General features: G+C 41.8%; 1 protein-coding gene and 1 pseudogene across 2 annotated transcripts in view; both read right to left on the bottom strand.

The window, feature by feature from the left end:
* Positions 1 to 9,987: 9,987 nt before the first annotated feature.
* LOC103245753 (farnesyl pyrophosphate synthase pseudogene) lies at positions 9,988 to 12,177 on the bottom strand (annotated as a pseudogene).
* A 2,035-nt stretch (positions 12,178 to 14,212) lies between these two features.
* The window catches only part of UBR1 (ubiquitin protein ligase E3 component n-recognin 1), a 156,341-nt gene continuing 147,690 nt past the window's right edge, over positions 14,213 to 22,863 (bottom strand). For both annotated transcript variants that reach the window (XM_038009892.2, XM_008016874.3), the window contains 3 exons: positions 21,766 to 21,936; positions 19,732 to 19,833; positions 14,213 to 16,706 (listed from right to left, as the gene is read on the bottom strand). In XM_038009892.2, coding sequence (XP_037865820.2) covers positions 16,565 to 16,706; positions 19,732 to 19,833; positions 21,766 to 21,936 — 415 coding nt within the window. In that variant the 3' untranslated portion in view covers positions 14,213 to 16,564. The remainder of the gene's footprint in view (positions 16,707 to 19,731; positions 19,834 to 21,765; positions 21,937 to 22,863) is intronic.

Below are 22,863 nucleotides of genomic sequence, written 5' to 3' on the forward strand. Positions count from 1 at the left end.
GACGGAGTTTCTCTCTTATCACACAGGCTGGAGTGCAACCTCCTCGGCTCACTGCAACCTCTACCTCCTGGGTTCAAGCAAGTCTCCTGCCTCAGTAGAAGGCAGTAGCTGGGATTATAGGTGCCCACTACCATGCCCAGCTAATTTTTTAGTATTTTTAGTAGACACGGGGTTTCACCATGTTGACCAGGCTGGTCTCAAACTCCTGACCTCAGGTAGATCCACCCACCTTGGCCTCCCAAAGTGCTGGGATTACAGGTGTGAGCCACCTCGCCTCGCCTCCCCTTTTCTTAGTAAACTGAAACTTCATTTTTTTGCTCACACAGATTTTCAAAAAATGTGTTGCTGGGAAAATAAAAACAACTGGAAAAAATAAAAATTTTAAACTTTGAATTCTAGTTGAATGTAATAGGAAGTTGAGAATAAACTCAAGTACATTTCACATACGATAAAGGTGACATCTCAGATAGTTAGGACAAAGATGGACCCTCTTAGAAACAGTGTCCAGAGAACCAGATTAGATGGTTAAAAATAATAATAAAACTGAACCACAAACGGGAATAAACTCCAAATGGATCAGAGATCTAAATGTAAAAAATGAAATCATACAAGTACTAGAAGAAAACATGGATGAATTCCTTTAAACCTGGGTATGAGAAGAGGCTTCCTAATTATAATTCAACATCCAGATGTAATTTTTGAAAAGATTGAAGAATTTAACCACAAAACATTAAAAGAACTTTTTATAGAATTGAAACTATAAAGTCAAAATTGGTGAGATAAAATATTTAAAGTATATTTCACAGATAAAGAGCTAATATCTTGGATATATTTTAAAAAGCTTAAAAATCCAGGGAAAAAAGAATTTAAAACAATGGAAAAATGGGCAAAAAATATAACATACCTACTATATGGCTAAAATTAGAAAGACTAACAGCATCCAATGTTTGTGAGGATGTGGAGCAACCAGAGCTCTCAAACATTGTTGGTAGGAATGTAAATGGTACATCCATGTTGAAAAAAAGATCTGGAAATTTCTTTCAGACTAAACATATATCTATCCTATGAATCAGCAGTTTGACTTCAAGATATGTACCCAAAAGAAATGAAAACATATTTTCACAAAAAGACTAACTCAAGAATGTTCAAAGTAGTTTTATTTATAATATCCCAAAATAGGAAACAGCTTAGGTCCAAAGGAGAATATACTACAAACTGTACTATGTTCATAAGTGGAATATCACTCAACACTAAAAATAACCTAATACACAAAACAACACGGATGAATCTCAAAAACAATATGCTGAATGAAATAAACCTTGCCAAAGCATCATATTATATGATTCTATTTATATGAAGAAGTCTTATGGAAAAGAGAACATACTGGATTATTCCAGTTATGTAAAAGTCTAGCACAAAACACACTGATCTGTGGTAGAAAAAAATTAGAACAATGGTTGCCTCTGAGGAAACAAGGGCTGGGATTAGCTGGTAAGGTATAGAAAGTAATGATAATGTTCTATATCTTAATAGGGTTTTGGGTTACATAAGTGCATGCATTTGTCAAAACTCTGTGAATGTACACTTAAGATTTGTGCATTCATTGAATGTAAATTTTATATCGAAAGAAAAAACTGCCCAGGCACGGTGGCTTGCATGCCTTTCGCAGCACTTTAGGAGGCCAAGGCAGGAGCATTGCTTGGGCCCAAGAGTTCAAGACCAGTCTTGGCAATATAGTGAGATCCCTTCTCTACAAAAATAAAAATAAATGAGCTGGATATAGTGGCATGCGCCTGTAGTCCCAGCCACTTGGGAGGCTGAGGTGAGAGGACTGTTTGTGCCCAGATGGTTGGGGCTGCAGTGAGGTGAGATTGCACCACTGCACTCCAGCCTGTGTGACAGAGTGAGACCCTGTCTCGAAAAAAAAAAAAAAAGAAAGAAAAAGAGAAGAAAAAACCTGCAAAAAATATTGAGCTCTAGTTAATTATATGCTGTAAAATACATTAGGGGGGATATGTATTAATTACTGCAATTGACTTTGAATTTTCTCCAAAAAATAAGAGGGACTGATGAATGAATAGAGGGATGGATAGGTGGATAGATACACGATAGCGCAAGTATAGCAAATTACTACTGGTAGAATCTTGGTGGTGGTATATGGATGGTTGCTATAAAGTTCTTTCAACTTTGCTGTATGTTTAAAAATATTCATAATAGACCAGTTTTGGTGGCTTGTGCCTGTAATCTCAGCACTTTGGGAGGCTATAATGGGAAGATTACTTGAGGCCAGGAGTTCAAGACCAGCCTGGGCAACACAGTAAGACCCCATGTCTACCAAAAATTTAAAAATAATAAAAAATTAGCCCTTCATAGTGTTGCATGCCTGTGGTCCTAGCTACCTGGGAGGCTGTGGGAGGATCACTTGAGCCCAGGAGTTCAAGGTTACAATGAGCTGTGACTGCACCACTGCACTCGAGCCTAGGCAACAGAGTAAGACCTTGTCTATAAAAAAAGAAAAGAAAATATTAATAATAAAATATTGGAAAAAAATATTTCACACGCATGTTAGGGAGCCATCTTGGAAATAGGTCCTCTGATCAACATCTACTTAGGATCCAGCAGGGCTGCAAATGCACAGAGTGTTCGGTTCTACCCAGGGCTGGGGGCAGTGCACACCAGCTTTCTGTGCTAATGTAACAAATGAACACTGACCTAGTGGCTTAAACAACACGACATTTTTATCTTGCAGCCTTGTCGCTCAGAAGTCCAACATGGGTCTCACTGGGCTTAAATGAAGGAGTTGGTAGGGCTGCCTTCCTTTTTAGAGGCGCAAGGAGAGAATTTGATCCCTTGCCTTTTCCAGCTTCTAGAGGCTGCCCATATTCCCTGGCTTATGGCCCACTTCCTCCATCTTCAAAGTCAGCAGCAACAGTGGGCCACGTCCTCATGGTATGTCTCTGTGACCCAGGCTTCTGCAAGCCTCTTCTCCTTTTAAGAATCCATGAGATTAGCCGGGCGCGGTGGCTCACGCCTGTAATCCCAGCACTTTGGGAGGCCGAGGCAGGCAGATCACGAGGTCAGGAGTTTGAGACCAGCCTGACCAACATGGTGAAACCCCGTCTCTACTAAAAATACAAAAATAAGCCGGGACTGATGGCGCACGCCTGTAGTTCCAGCTACTCAGGAGGCTGAGGCAGGAGAATCGCTTGAACCTGGAATGCGGAGCTTGCAGTGAGCAGAGATTGTGCCACTGCCCTCCAGCCTGGTCGACAGAGCAAGACTCCTTCTCAGGAAAAAAAAAAAAAAAAAAAAAAGAATCCATGTGATTAATTTGGGCTCACCTGGATAATCCAGGAAACTCTCCATCTCAAGGTCTGTACACATAATCACACCTATAAAGTCCCTTTTGCCACGTAAGGTAAACGTGTTGACGGGTTTCAGGGTAGAACATGGACATCCTGTGGAGGCAAGTGGACATTGTTGTGTGCCCGCCACAGGGAGCATTAAAAACACCACTTCCTACAAGAAATAAAGCTCGAGTTCAACTCTTAAATTTTCTCTCATCTTTTAATTTGCATTCATATTATTATTCATTTACATATCCTTGCTTTTGTCGTTTCTGCATTAATTATTTATTTCTATGTTAGAACTCAGGGATTTCTTCAATAAATGGCTGTAAAACTCCTATGGTTTGTGTTATCTTTGCTAAGAATTATAACAAAACATTTGAAAAATTCAAATCAGGCTTTGATATGGTTTGGCTCTGTGTCCCCACCCAAATCTCACCTCAAACTGTAATCCCCATAATCCCCACGTGTCAAGGGCAGGACCAGGTGGAGGCAACTGGATCATGAGGGTGGTGCCCCCCTCATGCTGCTCTCGTGATAGTGAGATCTCATGGGATCCGGTGGTTTTATAAGCGTCTGGCATTTCCCCTGCTTATACTCACTCTGTCCTCCTGTCTTGTGAAGAAGGTGCCTCCTGCTTCTCCTTTGCCTTCTGCCATGATTGTAAGTTTCCTGAGGCTTCCCCAGCAATGTGGAACTGTGAGTCAATTAAACCTCTTTCCTTTGTAAATTACCCAGTCTCGGATATTTCTTCAGAGCAGTGTGAGAAGGGACTAATACAGGCTTATTTTGATGCTCCTTTAATTGTTGGTTTGACCTTGTGCCATTTCATACACTGGACACTAATTGTGTTGGTCTTTTGCAAATTATAAATCCCACTCTGCAGGAGCAAATTTATTAACTTTTACGTGCCACTTAGCCTAGAGTCATGCACAGATAATAATTAGGAGAAAATAAAAATAAAAAACTAGGCTGGGGGCAGTGGCTCATGCCTGCAATCCCAGAACTTTGGGAGGCTGAGACAGACTGATCAATTGAGCTTAGGAGTTTGAGACCAGCTTGGGCAATATGGCAAAACCCCAGGTCTACAAAAAAATACAAAAATTAACTAGGTATGGTGGCGCACACCTGTAGTCCCAGCTAGTTGGGAGGCTGAGGTGGGAGGATCGCTTGAGCCTGGGAAGCGGAGGCTGTAGTGAGTCGAGATTGGGTCACTGCACTTCATTCTGGAAGACAGAGTGAGACTTTTCTCAAATAAATAAAGAGTAAACATAGGGATTTCCCTATTTTTAAACCATATTAACTCACCTAAGCATTAATCCCTCATAGACCATAAAACTGACTTTCAAAACAATAGTAGCTGCTGTTCAAAATAGCTTCAGTATTTCTCTCTCATTTGATTCCAGCCCTAATTAGAATCAATGACTTTGATGGATGAAATCCACAAGGAAGTACATAGGAAGCAAGAAGGCAAGAGGGCAAGACTGGAACCTGGAGAAAAGCCAACATTTAAAAGGAAGATGGAAGGACAGGATTGAGGAGAGGCCATTGGATAGGACAGTCTGACCTGTGTGAAAAGTATTCCTGCTGAACTCCCAGATTCTCTTTCCTTGCCTCTTGCTTCACTGTGTTTACTTTTACCCAGAGGCTCCTCCTGGAAGGATCTCAGAACAGTTTGGGTTATTCTCAGCTAACCCTTGCCTATTCTTTCCTGACAGGAAAAATTCTAGTCCACTCCAACTGCAAATGTCAGGAGGAGGATTTGGTAGACCGTCTTCTTTTTTATCTGATTTTATTTATTTGTTTGTTTAATAGAAAATATATTCATATAGTGCAACATTCAAAAGGTCAAAAGGTATTAAAAAGAGTATATTGTGAGGCAGGAGGACTGCTTGTGCCCAGGAGTTTGAGACCAGCCTGGCAACTTAGTGAGGCCCTGTCTCTACAAAAATTAAAAATAAAATTAAATTAACTGGACATGGTCCTAGATACTCTGGAGGCTGAGGTGGGAGGATTGCTTGAGCCTAGGAGGTCGAGGCTGCAGTGAGATGTGATCATGTCACTGCTCTCCAGCCTGGGCAACAGAATGAGACCCTGTCTCGAAAAAAAAAAAATATATATATATATATATATATTTATATTTATATTTATATTTATATATACAGTGAAGAGTAAGTCTCCTTTCCATCCATGTCTCCCATGGATGTTCCCTGACTTTTACTACTGGTTTCTTACATATTGTAGGGAGCCAGAGATAACCTCCAACCTCTCTTTTAGCTCTTAGTGCGCTCTTTAGCTGGATGTAAAAACTACATTGACATCATACAGATTAACCAGAGAAAAGTATACAAATTGTATTGGTTTTACATGGTTATTGCCTCCAGTTCCGTCTCTGGTGATAAGGACTGTTTTCTCACCCTGGTATAGAGAAGGTCCCCTTCTCAGAAGAATCTTTATTTCTTGCTGTATGCAAAATTCAAACAGTATTAAAACATTCAAACAAAAGGCATTAAAACATTCAAAAAGTATAAAAAGAGTATATTGTGAGGCAGGAGGGTTGCTTGAGCCCAGGAGTTCAAGACCAGCCTGGGAAAAATAGTGAGATGCCGTTGCTACAAAAAATTTTAAAACTAGTCAGGCATGATGGTGTATACCTGTATTCCCAACCACTCAGAAGGCTGAGGAGGGAGGATCTCTTGAGCCCAGAGTTCAGCGTTACAGGAAGCTATGATCTCACCACTGTACTCCAGCCTGGGTGATCTAGCAAAACCCTGTCTCTAAAAAAAAAATAATAATAAGGCCGGGAGCAGTGGCTCACGCCTGCAATCCCAGCACTTTGGGAGGCCGATGCGGGCAGATCACTTGAGGTCAGGAGTTTGAGACTAGCCTGGGCAATATAGTGAAACCCCGTCTCTACTAAAAAATACAAAAATTAGCCAGGCATGATGGTGAGTGCCTGTAGTCCCAGCTACTTAAGAGACTGAGGCAGGAGAATCACTGGAACCCAGGAGGTGGAGGTTGCAGTGGGCTAAGATTGTGCCACTGCACTCCAGTCTGGGTGACAGAGTGAGATCCTGCCTCAAAAAATAAAAAAATAAATAAATAAATAAAAATAATACAATGGATAATTATTATTAACTAAAGTCCATAGTTTGTCCAAATATCCTTAGTTTTTACCTAGTGTCCTTTTTCTGTTCTAGGAACTCATCCAGGGTACCACCTCACGTCTATGACTTGGCTATGACTTGGACAGCTTTGAGGAATACTGTTAAGTATGTTGTAGCTTGTCTCTCTATTGGAATGTGATGTTTTTCTTATTATTAGACTGGAGTTAAGGGTTTTAGGGAGAAAACCACATAAAGTACCATTTCATCATATCAAGGTTACATACCATCAACATGATTCTACCACTACTGATATTTACCTTGCTCACCTGGTTGAGGTAATGTTTATCAGGTTTCTTCACTGTAAAGTTACCCTTTTTTCTCCATTTCATATCGTATTCTTTGGAAGGAAGTCACTGTAGTCCATACTTTGGCCAGGTGTGGTGGCTCATGCCTGTAATCCTAGTACTTTGGGAGGCTGAGGCGGGTGAATTGCTTGAGCTCAGGAGTTCGAGACCAGCCTGGGCAACATGGTGAAACCTTGATCTACAAAAAATACAAAAAAAGTAGCTGGGCATGGTGGCACATGCCTGTAGTTCCAGCTAATTGGGGGACTGAGGTGGGAGGATCTCTTGAGCCCAGGAGGTTGAAGCTGCAGGTCATTGAGATCAAGTCACTGCACTTCAGCCTGGGCAACAAAGTGAGACCCTGTCTAAAAAAAAACACACAAAACCTCGTAACAGCTTTATTCCAAATAACAACTTTAGAAACAACCCAGATGTCTATTAATAGGAGAGTGGGTAAATTATGTACTCACACAACTAGATACTAACTAGCAATGAGAAGAAAGACCTACTGGAACATACAACACGGATGAATCTCAAAGATGAAAAACCTGAACACAAAGAGTAGATCCCGTATGTTACTGCAGATGGGCTGAGTGCACGTAATGCTCACTGAAGATTTCTGCGTTACATGTTAACAGCCACCAGAAAGCATCCATTACAGAAGAGGGACCAAAACAATCAAGTGTCAAAATACTGCTCAAACTAATGTGTTAGCACCCTTTGGAAACTGGCACAATGGGTACACAACTGGACAGACGGGGGTTAAGCATAGGCCCAGTGGCATGGGCCTCCATGCATCAAGACTGCCACTTTTGAATGTCCAACCTGTCAGCAATAGAGACCAATGCTCTATGGATGTGGCATTATTTTTGTTTTTCTTTTTCTTTTTTTTTTTTTTGAGATGGAGTCTCACTCTTTCGCCCAGGCTGGAGTGCAGTGGCACGATCTCGGCTCACTGCAACCTCTGCTTCCTGGGTTCAAGTGATTTTCCTGTCTCAGCCTCCCGAGTAGCTGGGATTACAGGCACATGCCACCATGCCTGGCTAATTTTTGTATTTTTAGCAGAGACGGGGTTTCACCACGTTGGTCAGGTTGGTCTCAAACTCCTGACCTCAGGTGATCTGGCCACCTCGGCCTCCCACAGGGCTGGGATTACAGGTGTGAGCCACCTCACCCAGCCTGTGCACTGTTTTTCAAGATCAACCAGCTACTTCGCAGCAACTTGACTACTTTTTTTTTTGAGACAGTCTCCTTCTGCCACCCAGGCTGGAGTACAGAGGCACAATCACAGCTCATTGCAGCCTCAATCTCCCAGGCTCAAGCAATCCTCCTGCCTCAGCCTCCTGAATAGCTCGGACTACAGGTGTGTACTACCATACTTCGCTAATTATTTTTTTTATTTTTAGTAGAGACAGGGTCTCACTGTGTTGCCCAGGGTGGTCTCAAACTCCTGAGCTCAAGCAATCCTCCTGCCTTGGCCTCCCAAAGTGCTTGGAGACATGAGCCACTGTGCTTGGCCGGGATGTTTCTATCCTAGAAGAGTCACTCGTTCATTCTCATATGAACAGATACCTATTCAGCGTATGGGTTTGCCTTTCCTGCCCACAGAGCTTCAGACAGCACCAGTATCTGGGGGCTTGTCGAGTACCTGTTCTACAACATGGAATTCCACTCAGCATAGCATGTAACCAGGGAACCCACTTCACAGTAAGAAAGTGCTGCAGTGGGCCCAGTGACTATGGGCTACCCTGGTTGTACTGCATATTGCACCACTCAGGAGCAGCTGAGCTAATACAATGTTGGAATGGCCTGCTGAAGGGACAGTTCAAGTGTCAGCTTTGAAGGTGGGTGCCATGCTCCAGGACGCATTGAATCAGAAACAGTCTAATCCAGAATATTTTCATCAACCCAGTAAGAAATCCTATACCCATTAGCAGTCATCCCTTACTCCCCTGTCTTCCCAACCCCTGACAACCACTAATCTACTGTTTGTCTCCATGGATTTGTCTAATTCTGGACATTGGATATAAAGGGAATCATACAATGTATGGTATTTTGTGACTGGCTTCTTTCACTGAGCATAATGTTTACAAGATTTACCCATGCTATGGCATGCATCAGAATGTCATTCCTCTTTGTGGGTACATAATATTCCATTGTATGGATAGATATTTTATTTATCCATTCATTGGTTGATGGACAATTGGGTAGTTTCCTGTTTGGGCTATTATGAATAATGCTGCTATGCACATTTGTGTATAAGTTTTTGTGTGTGTGTGAAGATGTTTCAAATTCTCTTGTGTATACACCGGGGAGGAGAATTGCTAAGTCATCTGGTAATGGATATTATCAGGAACTGCCCATCTGTTTTTTAAAGCAGCTGTACCATTGTATATCCTCACCAGTGATGTATGAGGGTTTCACTTTCTCCACATTCTTGCCAACACGTTATTCCCCATCTTTTTGATTATAGCCTTTCTGGTAGGTGTGAAGCAGTACAGTAAGTCTTCATGTAACATCATTAACCCTTGGGAACTATGACTTTAAGCAAAATGATGTATAACGAAGCCAGTTTTACCATAGGTGAATTATTATAAACAAGAGTTAAGTTTGTATGGCATACTTCGCATCACAAAAACATCAGCAAACTTCTTCTTCTTCCATTTTTTTTTTTTTTTTTTTTTTTTGAGACGGAGTTTCGCTCTTCTTGCCCAGGCTGGAGTGCAATGGCGTGATCTCGGCTCACTGCAACCTCCGCCTCCCGGGTTCAAGCGATTCTTCTGCCCCAGCCACTTGAGTAGGTGGGAGGGATTAAGGCATGTGCCACCACACCCAGCCAATCTGTATTTTCAGTAGAGACGGGGTTTCCCCATGTTGGTCAGGCTGGTCTCAAACTCCTGACCTCAGGTCATCTGCCCACCTCGGCCTTCCAAAGTGCTGAGATTACAGGTGTGAGCCACCACGCCTGGCACAAACTTCTAAATAAAGATGAAAACACTTCTAATAATAAACACTGGAATAAATGTGAACTATACATACATTTAAGAAAGACTGATTAAAAACAAGTAAAATAATTATTTATCTGCCTATCCTGGCTGCGGCTCAGGGCACAGGGTGGGAGTCACATTGTTTCACTGCGTAGCCTATTTGCCTTTTTCCTCCTCTTTGGTGGTGTACTTCTAGCAGTAAATTTTACACTAACATCTTTATGTAATATTCTCTTTCCTTCAATACTGTTCTTAATACATGACCAATTTTGAAATTGCTTCTTACCCTGCTCCTTCTCTCTCACCATGTAGCCACTAGCTTTATCCTAGTGTCAATGTGTGTACTTGTTTGTATTTTGTTTTTTTTTTTGAGACGGAGTCTCGCTCTGTCGCCCAGGCTGGAGTGCAGTGGTGCGATCTTGGCTCACTGCAAGCTCCGCCTCCTGGGTTTACACCATTCTCCTGCCTCAGCCTCCCAAGTAGCTGGGACTACAGGTGCCTGCCACCACGCCCGGCTAGTTTTTTGTATTTTTAGTAGAGACGGGGTTCCACCGTGTTAGCCAGGATGGTCTCTATCTCCTGACCCACCTTGGCCTCCCAAAGTGCTGGGATTACAGGCGTGAGCCACCGTGCCAGGCCACTTGTTTTTATTTCTTGATTTGTCACCTTCGAGTGATACCTTATTTTTAATTTTTTTTTAAGGTTACACAATAATTTATTTATTGAGGGCCTCCTCTCCCCGCCCTTGCAGTCTCTAGGTCACTTTTCCGCTTGTAGATGTTGCACGTCAGCCCTAGAAAGATGACTGGGGGCAGGGGCACTGCGTCCTGTTCAGTGAGACCCATCATGTGGCTGTAACTGTCTTCCTAGTATTGCAAGAACACGGCCGGCAGATCCGGCTCCTCATACCGTCTTCACCAGGGCCACCTTCTCGGCCTCCTTCTGCCCGTAATTCTCCTTCAGGATCTGCTACTGTTCCGGAGTGGCCCATTGCAGACACTGAACCACCAGCCAGCTGCATTTGTTGTCCTGTTTGTCAGTGCCAACTTTGCCGGTCACACTGGGGTCCCTAAAAGAGGTCAAGGTAATCATCCTGAATCTGAAAGAACTCTCCCTCTCCCATCTCCAGCAGGATCTTCTTGGCATTGGTGTGCTCCTTCTCACCATCAATGCCTGCCATGTACATGGCTGCAGCTACAGGAAGGTAGAAGGAGTAGAAAGCTGCCTTGTACTTGACACTAGATTTGTACCTCTTTTCAGTGAATCTGCCAAGATCTGCATTGCCCTGGGGGGCTGCCCAATCTCAATCTGATAGAAACTCTGCAGGAAGAGCTGGATCAGGTTCAGGTAATAAGGCTGCTCCCGGCAATAGAGCTTCAGCAGGTGGTACATACATGCTTCCCTTCCAGAAGCATAGCATCATTGATGGCGTCCAAACCCACGCCCGGCTTCTGTAACCAGCAGATCTGTCCCCAGCGGTGAGGGATGAATCCGTGATGTCATCTGCCACCAGGAAGAAAGCTTGCAGCAGTTCCACACACCAGCCCACAGTCAGGGCCCGCTGGAGACTCTCAGCATCCTGTTTCCTCAGCTCCACCAGCTCCCGGAATGCTACTAGCACCGTCAAAGCCCAGTGATACTTGCCTCCAATGGCATTGTGCTACAGGACCTCCTTGAGCTGGGTGATAGCATCTCCTGTCTCTGGGTGCCCCATCTCATCCTCAGTCAGCACCCTAACAATCTGGGAGAAGCACTGAACGAAATCCTGCTTTTCTTGGACATAAACATCTGATCTCTGGTCTCCATTCATTCTGAGGGAGGTGCAAAGGGCTTTGTTCCTGGATGCGGGTTTCTGCTTGATACCTTTTAAATTCTGGCTAAAACCACTGATGTAATCAGTGAGCTTATTTAACTTTCTACCCACTTGCCCTTTTTCTATTTTTTGTTAGTTGTAATAATTCTACATCATTAGAGCATCCAATTTTGTCTCTCATCCCCCCATCTGTACAATTAAACATATGCAACACTCACCCCCAGACCTTATGCCAAGGCGTCTATAATCATTTACGATTGTCTGAAGCTGGCTCACCGGTAATTTTCTTAGGAAAGGCTCGTGGGAAAAAATATTCCCTGAGTATTAGCATGCTCTGAACTCTCTGGGTGGATTTTATACTCCGACAGTTTGTCTGGATGTGAAGATCCTTTGGTGTTGACTCTTCTGGGTTTTTACAATGTTCTCTTTCAACATGTATTCAAGTTTTTCTTTTTTCCCCCAAGAAATTTTTACCTAATTATAGTTTTCCATTTGTGTTCTGTTCCATTGCTTTTTTCTTTCTTCAGGGACTTCAATTAATATATATCAAATCTTCTTTATCCTAAATCCTTTTTTTCTCCTCCCCTGCCCCCTGCATTTTTTTTTTTTTTTTTTTTTTTTTTTTTTTAGTCAGGGTGTCACTCTGTCACACAGGCTGGAGGGCAGTGGCATGATGTCAGCTCACTGCAACCTTGACCTTCTTCTCAAGGGATCTTCCCACCTCTGCTTCCCAAGTAGCTGGGACTACAGGTGTGCCACAATGCCCAGGTCTTTCCAGCTTTTCCTTACTGTGCATTCCATTGGTAACTTTTCATTTTTGTATTCCTTCTTAGTCTTCATTTCTACTTTTTCCCCAAATTTCACTTGACTGATCTGGGTGACAGAGCAAGACTCCCACTCAAAACAAAAAACAAAAACCCTTCTTTGCCTTCAGTGTTGCCCCTCATATAATTTTTTTTTTTTTTTTTTTTTGAGATGGAGTCTCACTCTGTCGCCAGGCTGGAGTGCAGGGGCGCGATCTCGGCTCACCGCAACCTCCACCTCCCAGGCTCAAGTGACTCCCCCACCTCAGCCTCCTGAGTAGCTGGGATTACAGGTGCACGCCACCATGCCCAGCTAATTTTTGTATTTTTGGTAGAGACGGGGTTTCACTGTGTTAGCCAGGACCGTCTCAATCTCTTGACTTTGTGATCCACCCGCCTCGGCCTCCCAAAGTGCTGGGATTACAGGCGTGAGTCACCGTGCCCGGCCCACTCATAGAATATTTTAAAGCTTAAAACTAAAGCAACTGCTTCTAATTTAAAAAAAATTCCAGGTACCCTTTTCTCAAATGAAAGCTTACACAGAAACTCAAAATGAAAAATCACAACTATCCAGCTTTGGCATTCTTTCCCCTCTTGTGCCTACGTTTCTCCCAGAATCTTTGGCACTTAGTCTGAAAATCACCAAGCTAAAAAGAAAGCAACCTCTTCATTTTAGTGAAGAGTCATGGCTCAGAAATGGAAGAAAACCACCCTGCTTATTTTAAGGCTCAATCCCAGAAGACTGATTCCAGATCGAGGGTGAGAACCAGGCATTTGGATTTTGTTAACTCTCTCTAGGTGACTTTAATGCACAGTTAAGTCTGAGGACCATCACACTAGATACATGCTGCCCAATATGGTAGCCACCAGCCACACATGACTACATTTAAATTAACTAAAAATTAAAAATTCAGGCCCTCAGTTGCACTAGCCACATCTCAAGTGTTCAATAGCCACATGAGAATAGTGACTGCCATTCCGTATGGTAAATACACACAGAACATTTCTTTTTTTTTTTTTTGAGACAGAGTCTCGTTCTGTCGCCCAGGCTGCAGTGCAATGGCGTGATCTTGGCTCACTGCAAGCTCCGCCTCCCGGGTTCACGCCATTCTCCTGCCTCAGCCTCCCGAGTAGCCGGGACTACAGACGCCCACCACCACACCTGGCTAATTTTTTGTACTTTTAGTAGAGACGGGGTTTCACCATGTTAGCCAGGATGGTCTCGATCTCCTGACCTCGTGATCTGCCTGCCTTGGCCTCCCAAAGTGCTGGGATTACAGGCGTGAGCCACCATACCTGGCCAGAACATTTCTATTACTGCAAAACTCTTCTGGATACTGCTGCTCTAGACAGCTGTCTTCATATCAGAGTGTGCATACCCAAAAGGACGCAGACGGGATTGGAAGATATTTAAATATCTATTTCTATTTGTAACTGATTTTTAAATCTCCTTTTTAAAGCTATGTTTTATAATTTGCATGTATTAGTAGAGCACTGCATATAGAATATAAAATATGTGTATGTGTTTATATTCTATTTGGTATGCAAGCTTAAAAACTATTTATTGATGGAGTATATGGCTAAAAAAGTTTGGAGACCCATATATACTAAACACCTATGTCTTTTAAGACATTTGCCTGGGCTGACAAAGACTGGAGAGTCTTCCTGGGCACAGATTTTTATACTTCAAACCCAAATCCCCAAACATGAGAAGTCCCTTTTTTTTTTCTTTTTAAATATACACATATATTTTATTTTAAAAAGCACAAGAACATTATACAATTTTTAAATTTACATTTTTGCAATAAAAGTTATCAATATATGCACTATTTGTATAACTTCATCATGGATGGAATTTGAATCAGTGGTATAAACATGTTGCAGTCACTAAATATAGATCATCATCACAGTGAACCAAAATGCATAGTTGTTATGAAATGACAAATGACCACTAAAAGGTGAACTCACAGCCCATACACCAATATAATAAATTAATTACACAGATATATTTTTCTTCACCATATCATTAAAACTCTCACTAGCCCCTCACCAAACATTAGAAAAACACAGTTCTGGAGCCATCCTGTTGAACCAGTGCCTTCACATACTACACTAAAGAAAATAAAGTGACTCAGTTGCTTGTTTGTAAGTAAACTTCATAATTGTTTGCAATGATTAAGGTAAATCACTAGGACATTTGAACATAATGAGAAATCCCTGGGGCTTGGGGCAGCACTGAGACATATGCTCACCTACAGTGCAAAAATCTGAATCAATCTCAATCAGTGGAACGCAATATGAAATGGGTTCTTTGGCAGTAAAGGTCTGGCTGGCCATTGCCAGATAGTCCCTCTGTCCTCTTGAGAGCCTAACTCCAGAATTGATTAAGTTAATATAAAAAGGACTAAAAGAAAGTCCATTTATCTTTGCTGAATTGGGGCCCATCTATTAGGGTAGAAGTCAGCATCTTCTGTTTCCTATTCTAGCCAAGATTTCCCAAACAATCCACTCAATACAATTACATAACAAACACAAATGTTCAAATACTTTAATCATTCTGGCAAATCTGACAAACTGAATAGTGAATTTCCTGATCCTTACCTGTTACTTTTACAAATTGTTCACTACAGATGTATCTATTTATCCGGATACCTTCTGAATTGTAATTATTCAAGTAGAAAATCATGATTGTGATTCTGATGCCTGCTCAGGTCAATCCCTTACTGCAAAATCCACTTTTCTTTACATAAAAGGACCAGAAAAATCTAGCCCCAAATGTGCATCACGAATCACTTAGCAAATATATTTTTACTTGCCTGCCTTTGCTGAGCAAACAGAAGGTAAGAAAACATTTACACACGTATGTGAGACACTAGTAGCCAAGGGCAAAATAAGATACAGTCTTTGCATCTTTCAAGGTTCTAACATTACCCCAGAAACAACATAAGTTAAAATGAAAGGTTTCCATTTATCTTTTGTCTGCTGTTTTATATCACAATTTCTTGATACAAAAAATAAAAGCCAGGAATCAAGAAGTCTATGCACAAATTCAGGAGAGCTCTATTATTTATAAACAAGATGGCTCAACCACAGCATGTTATAACAGGACACAGACTATTGATCACATGGCTTTTTGGTGGTTTGTACTAGTCATAAAACCAGAGTTTATGAAAAGGTTGCACAGAGACATCATCAAGGATTTGTCTTTTACAAAGATATAGAAGATTGTGGAATTGGCTTAAATCCGATTGTTCTAATTTACAGTTGTCATGATCCACTCATGTCATGATCCACTCATTGGGAGAATTTTCTTATCCTCATTCTACAAATAGTTTACATCAGAATAACAAGAGGTTTCTGAGAGTCAAATAGGATGGTACCACAATCTCCTTGCAGAACAAGATCTGCCTTTGGAAAATGTTAAGTATTATTTCAAAACTCAACAAAGCTACTGGTAGTCAGAGGTGCAGAACTGCAAGCTCTTTGTACCATCAGGAATGAATAATAAATACATTACCCTAACTTTTCTTGAGGTCTACAGTGAGAAAAAATCTTTTCCACATTGGCAGAAATCATCCTGTCCACATCGACACTGAATTTAATTTGTGGTGATAGTAGCAGGTGGCACATTAGGGGTATTTCCTTAAAAGAGAAATAATGAAAAATTTATATTTGGAATCTTTCTCAATTCAAGTATATTGCATGGTTTCTGCAATTCCTCTTTAGCTGCAAGGAAGACTATCACAGATTATTAGAATCTTGTCAGTGATCCAATGTCAGCTGAACTAAACTTGCGGGGAAAACACCAAATACAAAATTGCAGAAGAGTTAACCAACATATAAAAATGTCCACAACTGTTTGACGTGACTTCATCTACCAAGTGGATGAAATAAAATGAAATGAGACAAATTATGAAGGGGAATAAATTCTCTGGAAATACCAGCACATAAAACAGATTCATCTACGTCCTTTTTTCCTGTGAAGCATGTTTGCTAACTGAAAGCAATACTCCATTAAGAAATACTTTATTGATGTAAGTGAATCTGGACATGGAGCAAAAGACCCTCCAATACTTCCCCAGCCCTCAGAAAGTTTTCCATAATTCTGAATCAGCCTTTATTACTGGTCATCATTTGTGATTGTCTTGAGGCAGAGTTGGAGCTCACAGTAACTGCCAATTGAATCCAAATAGCATCTGATTAGTCTCTTGGCTCCTAGCAATCTCTTCTATAATGCAGTGTTGTTGCCAGACCAAATGGAGCTTCCGATACCGCTCATGAGATAAATGAAGGGGGTTGCCCCTCCTTTAGGGAAAAAAGAAAAAACATGTAAGTTTGAATCTAGTAACTGCCACATCTTTATTGTGTAAATTAGTATGTACTCTTGAGATGTTCCTGGAGCTGGGAGGACTCACCAGCACAGGCCTTAAAAAGGGATATTTTCCCTTCACCATTGATCACTAAGAACTTGACAGGCTACTTAGCTAATAAAGCAGAAATATACTCCTTGACTATTCATAAAATAGGTCAGGTATACTATGGCATTATGGGACTTCACTTAAATGGTCAGTGAGGTTTATAACTTGAAGCAGCACTATTCTTTTTTGGTGGTTAACTTGAACAGCTTTTTGGCTTCATATTGTTATCTAGCTTCAATTTATGATCTTTGCACAGTAGAGGTTAGGTCTGACATATAACACTAGGCCCTAAAATTATATTTTGCTACTCAGAGATGTTTGGTTGTAACTGTCCTTATGATATGACAAACTGGCTGGTTATTAGCAAATAACTAGCAAATAATTTAATAAAATAATTATACTTCAATTCTAGAGTTGCACAGTTTTTAACACTGTATAACAGTTAATCCAAAATGATTTAAGTCTGGCTGTTGCCAGTAATGGAGAACTGTGAGATCCTAATTCCTTTAGACATTCAAGTGTCTCAGCTGGTTGGGATTTTTTTTTTTTTTTTTTGAGACGGAGTTTCGTTCTTTTTGCCCAGGCTGGAGTGCCGTGGTATGATCACGGCTCACTGCAACCTCTGCCTTCCGGTTTCAAGCAATTCTCCTGCCTCAGCCTCCAGAGTAGCTGGGATTACAGGTGCCCGCCAGAGCGCCTGGCTAATTTTTTTTGTATTTTTAGTAGAGACGGGGTTTCACCATGTTGGCCAAACTAGTCTCGAACTCCTAACCTCGTGATCCGCCCGCCTCGGCCTCCCAAAGTGCTGGGATTACAGGTGTGAGTCACTGCGGCCGCCTGGTTGGGGATTTTTAAGCTGTCAAATTAATTTTAAAACTCTGCTTTGTACCCTTGTGGAACAACTAAGACTATCCTCAGTCATTAACTACTTTCACCACTCTGCTTTTCTCCCTAAACAAAGACAGGTCAAATGTCATCCCAATAGAAACAAAGCTCTGTATGATCCAAGGTCCCAAGCCCCATCTATTAAGCCTATTCTTTCTGAGCAATATTTCAAAGGAACAAAATTTCAGTGAACCAAAAAGAGTTTATTGTAAGGAGGTCTAATCTTTATCTATATGTACTTTTGAGATCACTGTCAGTCACCTCATTTTCATAAGCCATCAGTAGGACCCCAGTTCCTACCACCAGGGAAGGATACAGAAAAGTTCAGGATTATAAATATTTTGCTAATGCTCAGAAGGAAAGAAGGCTGACATAGCTGGCTAATAAAAAGTCTCAGTTGGGTAGGGTGGCTCATGCCTGTAATCCCAGCACTTTGGGAGGCCAAGGTGGGCATCTGGATCACCTGAGGTCAGGAGTTTGAGACCAGTCTGGCCAACATAGTGAAACCCCATCTCTACTGAAAATACAAAAAAAATTTAGCCAGGTGTGGTGGTGCATGCCTGTAGTACCAGCTACTTGGGAGGCTGAGGCAGGAGAATCACTTGAACCCTGGAGGTAAAGGTTGCAGTGAGCCAAGATCCAGTCTGAGTGATAGAGTCAGAGACTGTCTCAAAAAAAAAAAAAGTTTCAAGTATTGCAATGGAAACAATATCTCTAAACCAAACTTCATCACTGGACACTACAAATATATACTATCAGTGTCAGTCCTTTTAAGCAATTCTGAAGAAAGGTTGATTACAAATAATAGAACACTGAAACATTAGGATGGCTGGGGCCTTTAAAAATTTTGGAGAGGCCGGGCGCGGTGGCTCAAGCCTGTAATCCCAGCACTTTGGGAGGCCGAGACGGGTGGATCACGAGGTCAGGAGATCGAGACCATCCTGGCGAACACGGTGAAACCCCGTCTCTACTAAAAATACAAAAAACTAGCCGGGCGAGGTGGTGGGCGCCTGTAGTCCCAGCTACTCCGGAGGCTGAGGCAGGAGAATGGCGTAAACCCGGGAGGCGGAGCTTGCAGTGAGCTGAGATCCGGCCACTGCACTCCAGTCCGGGCTACAGAGCAAGACTCCGTCTCAAAAAAAAAAAAAAAAAAAAAAAAAAAAAAAAAAAAAAAAAAAAAAAAATTTTGGAGAAATACTACCTTCAAATTTTGGAGAAGCACACAGTTGTTGAAAATTATGTGCTAAAGAATGGCATCATATTTAATATTTAAAATTTGAAGCCATTTAAAAAATAGCTCTTGGCTGGGTGCAGTGGCTCATGCACTTTGGGAGGCTGTGGTGGGTGGATCACTCGAGGTCAGAATTCCAGACCAGCCTGGCCAAGATGGTGAAACCCCGTCTCAACTAAAAATACAAAAATTAGCCGGGCATGGTGGCATGTGCCTTGTAGTCCCAGCTACTCAGAAGGCTGAGGCAGGAGATTCACTTGAACCTGGGAGGCAGAGGTTGCAGTGAGCCGAGATAGTGCCACTGCACTCCAGCCTGGGTGACAGAGGGAGACTCTGCCTCCCAAAATAAATATATAAATAAAAAATAAAAATAAAAGGTAGCTCTCAATTACTTTTTTTTTTGAGACGAATCTCCCTCTGTCGCCCAGGCTAGAGTGCAGTGGGCGATCTTGGCTCACTGCAACCTCCTGGGTTCAAGTGATTCTCCTACCTCAGCCTACCGAGTAGCTGGGATTACAGGTGCGCACCACCATGCCTGGCTAATTTTTGTATTTTTAGTAGCAACGAGTTTTCACCATGTTGGCCAGGCTGGTCTCAAACTCCTGGCCGCAAATGATCTGCCTGTTTCAGCCTCCCAAAGTGCTGGGAATACAGGTATAAGCCAAGTGTCCGGCCTCAATTACCTTTTGTGATTAAAGAACTATCACCGTTTACATACAATAATATGACTGAAATAGAAAACAAACAATTTAAAAGAGAACTTACTGAAACCTTCCTATTATAAAAAAAATCTTACTTCAGGCCAGGGTCTGTTTCTCCATATTCATCCAAGTAGGGAGCTGGATAGGCACAGCCTCTGGCTTTACCCTCAACCAGGACCACTCGGCACTCTCTGATTCTGAAAGAGAAAACCAACAGGAATGTGGTTAAGTGTATGTGTGCAAATGATAGGCACTGCATCAATGTTAATCTAGAGAAAAGATATGGCCAATACCTGTTAGAAATTCAGTATACAGACAATATAAACAGACAAATAGACTAAATTATGTTTTGTCTAAATAAAAGAGAACACATATTGCTATTTCTGTTGAGGCTATAGAAAAGGAGCAGTGGATTTGGTGAAATGAGATCAGTGACACTGACGGAATCTGTTGAAGGGAGGAAGCTGTCCTACTTCAGCCACAGACACCTTGGAAAATGGTGGCTGGGGTTGTTTCTATTCTGATTTCTGACACAACCTGGACAGGGGAGGGAACCTCACAGAAGAACAGAATCACATCTCCTAGTCTGATAACCTCAAGTCAGACAGAATATCAACTAGGGAAGTATACCAGCTTTTCTGGCTAGAGCTTGCCTGAAACACTGCAGATTACAAAGAGCCACTGCCACCCTGAAGGCACCTGGGACATTTATGTCTCTTGGGAAACAGACATAAAAAAGGCTTGCGTACACATGTACAGGGGCAAGTACTTTACAGAGAAATTATAAAATAAACAGCTGGGCTAAGGTAGTGGGTTTACTTGCTGTGGGTTCCCTAAAAATAGGTGTTTAGGTTTGGCTTCCATACATTCTTTCCCCTTGGTTCAAAAGATGCCTATGAGTAATGACTACATATTTCACAGTTAGAAAGACATTTGGGTTTATGTAACAGAAACTGTGTTACATGAAGAGAGTGGAAAGAAAAAGGATATATATCCACTCTGAATTTTATTTCTCTGCAGGCAACTTAAACTCTTCTTTCATAAATATAAGTGACTATTTTTCTTTTTTCTCTATTTTTTTTTTCCAGACGGAGTCTCGCTCTGTCGCCCAGGCTGGAGTGCGGTGGCGTGATCTCTGATCACTGCAACCTCCGCCTCCCAGGTTCAAGTGATTCTCCTGCCTCAGCCTTCTGAGTAGCTGGGACTACAGGAGCCTGCCACCATGCCCAGCCAATGTTTGTATTCTTAGTAGACACGGAGTTTCACCATGTTGGCCAGGCTGGTCCTGAACTCTTGACCTTGTGATCTGCCTGCCTCGGGCCTCCCAAAGTGTTGGGATTACAGGCGTGAGCCACCGTGCCCGGACATAAATGACTATTTTTCTATCCTCAATCTTTTGCTAAAAGACTAGGAGAAATGGTGGGTTAATAGATGAAATAAAGATATCACAGGACAAACCAAAGTTAACAATTTACATGGACTTTTTTTTTTGATAGAGGATCTCACTCTGTTGCCCAGGCTAGAATGCAATGGCACGATCATGGCTTTCTGCAGTCTTGAACTCCCAGACTCAAGCAGCCCATCCACTTCAGCCTCTCAAGTAGCTGGGAAAACAGCCATGTGCTACCATGCCTGGCTAATTTTTTATAGAGATGGGGTCTCGTCATGTTGCTCAGGCTGACCTTGAACTAGTGACCTCAAGTGATTCTCTTGCCTCAGCCTCCCAAAGTGCTGGGATTATAGGCATAGGTCACTGTGCCTGGCCTACATGTACCTTTTATTTGTTTATTTTTATTTATTTTAAAGAACTCATCTTCCAGGAAGATTACATTTTAAATATAAGTTTTAGGACTTGAAGTTCTTTCATTATACATGAGTATTATATAATACCAGAGCAATTAATACAAACTCTATCGTATTTAAGATTTTCCATAAATAATGGAAATGTTAACAGAAACCTGTTCTTTTTTCACAGTATCTTCTCAAATGTAATTTCACGTCAGTAACAGGTTAATACTCTAACTTCTGATTGATTATTTGCTATCAACACATTGTCCCAATAGTGACCCCCAGATTGGATCCAGATTCCTTAAGTTCATCATAAAGCTTCCAGAACACTCACTACTCACTTTAGGAAAATGCAGACTCCGGCTCCACAGTGAAGTGCGTGAAAAATGCAAGCTCCAACCTCTTCCCCGTTCACAATTTCTTGGCAGCAAATGTTCTGAGAACATAGTATAGCCCCACAGAAAAGACAGAGGACAGGATGCTTTCGCTCATCATCTGCAGACCGTGGGCACCTCAAAAGGGAAGAAAACATTTAGAAAACGGTGGAAAAACAAAACAAAACAAGTACCATATATCCTGTTAGCAATCAAGCCTGTTTTCATCACTGACCCCTTTCCAGCAAAGGAAGCTCTTAAAACACAAGGAAACATTGAATTAGCTAATTCCTCTTTAGTATGTCCCCTAAAAGGGCTTCATGGAAAATCTTCCAATTAATCCATAGTAAGAAAATCTATATTACATAAACGGTGTGCTGATAATTCTCATAAAGTATGGTGGTTGAATATATGCCTTGTGATTGAGATTCACTGACAGACTCCAGTCTTCATCTGACATGCCCAAGTTACAGTTACCTGCCTCCTCTGTATTGGGTTAGTCAAGCTTGTGTCTTCAATGTTGAAGGGCAATCGTTTAAAAGAAAAAAAATTACATTTTACAGTAAGGGCCCAAACACACCCCCCCCCATTTCTTTTTTTCTTTTTTTTTGAGATGGAGTCTTGCTCTGTCACCCAGGTTAGAGTGCAGTGGCATGATCTCGGCTCACTGCAAACTCCACCTCCCCGGTTCAAGCAATTCTCCTGCCTCAGCGTCCTGAGTAGCTGAGACTGAATGAGAGACTATAGCCTTTGAGTTGGCCCACCCTTCCATCTGGGAATCACAGTCTTAGGAAGAAAAAAGTGATAGTGTTGACTTGCTTGAGTCAACCAGTGTTTTATGATGAGACCATTTTATGTACTATGCTGGAGGTGTGCTATAATGCCCCACCAAGGGGGATAATGGTTATCTTTTAAAAAGGAGTTTCCCATGCTCCTCCCATCTATGCTGTACATTGAACACAATGGGAAATATCAAATTCCTTAATTTGGGAAGTAGAAGATAAATGCAACCAAAGGAGAAATCCAACCAGCCCCACACTGGGGTCGGAATAAAGAACATCAGAC

This window comes from Chlorocebus sabaeus, chromosome 26 (genome assembly GCF_047675955.1).
Source record: "Chlorocebus sabaeus isolate Y175 chromosome 26, mChlSab1.0.hap1, whole genome shotgun sequence".
NCBI classification, from domain to species: Eukaryota; Metazoa; Chordata; class Mammalia; order Primates; family Cercopithecidae; genus Chlorocebus; species Chlorocebus sabaeus.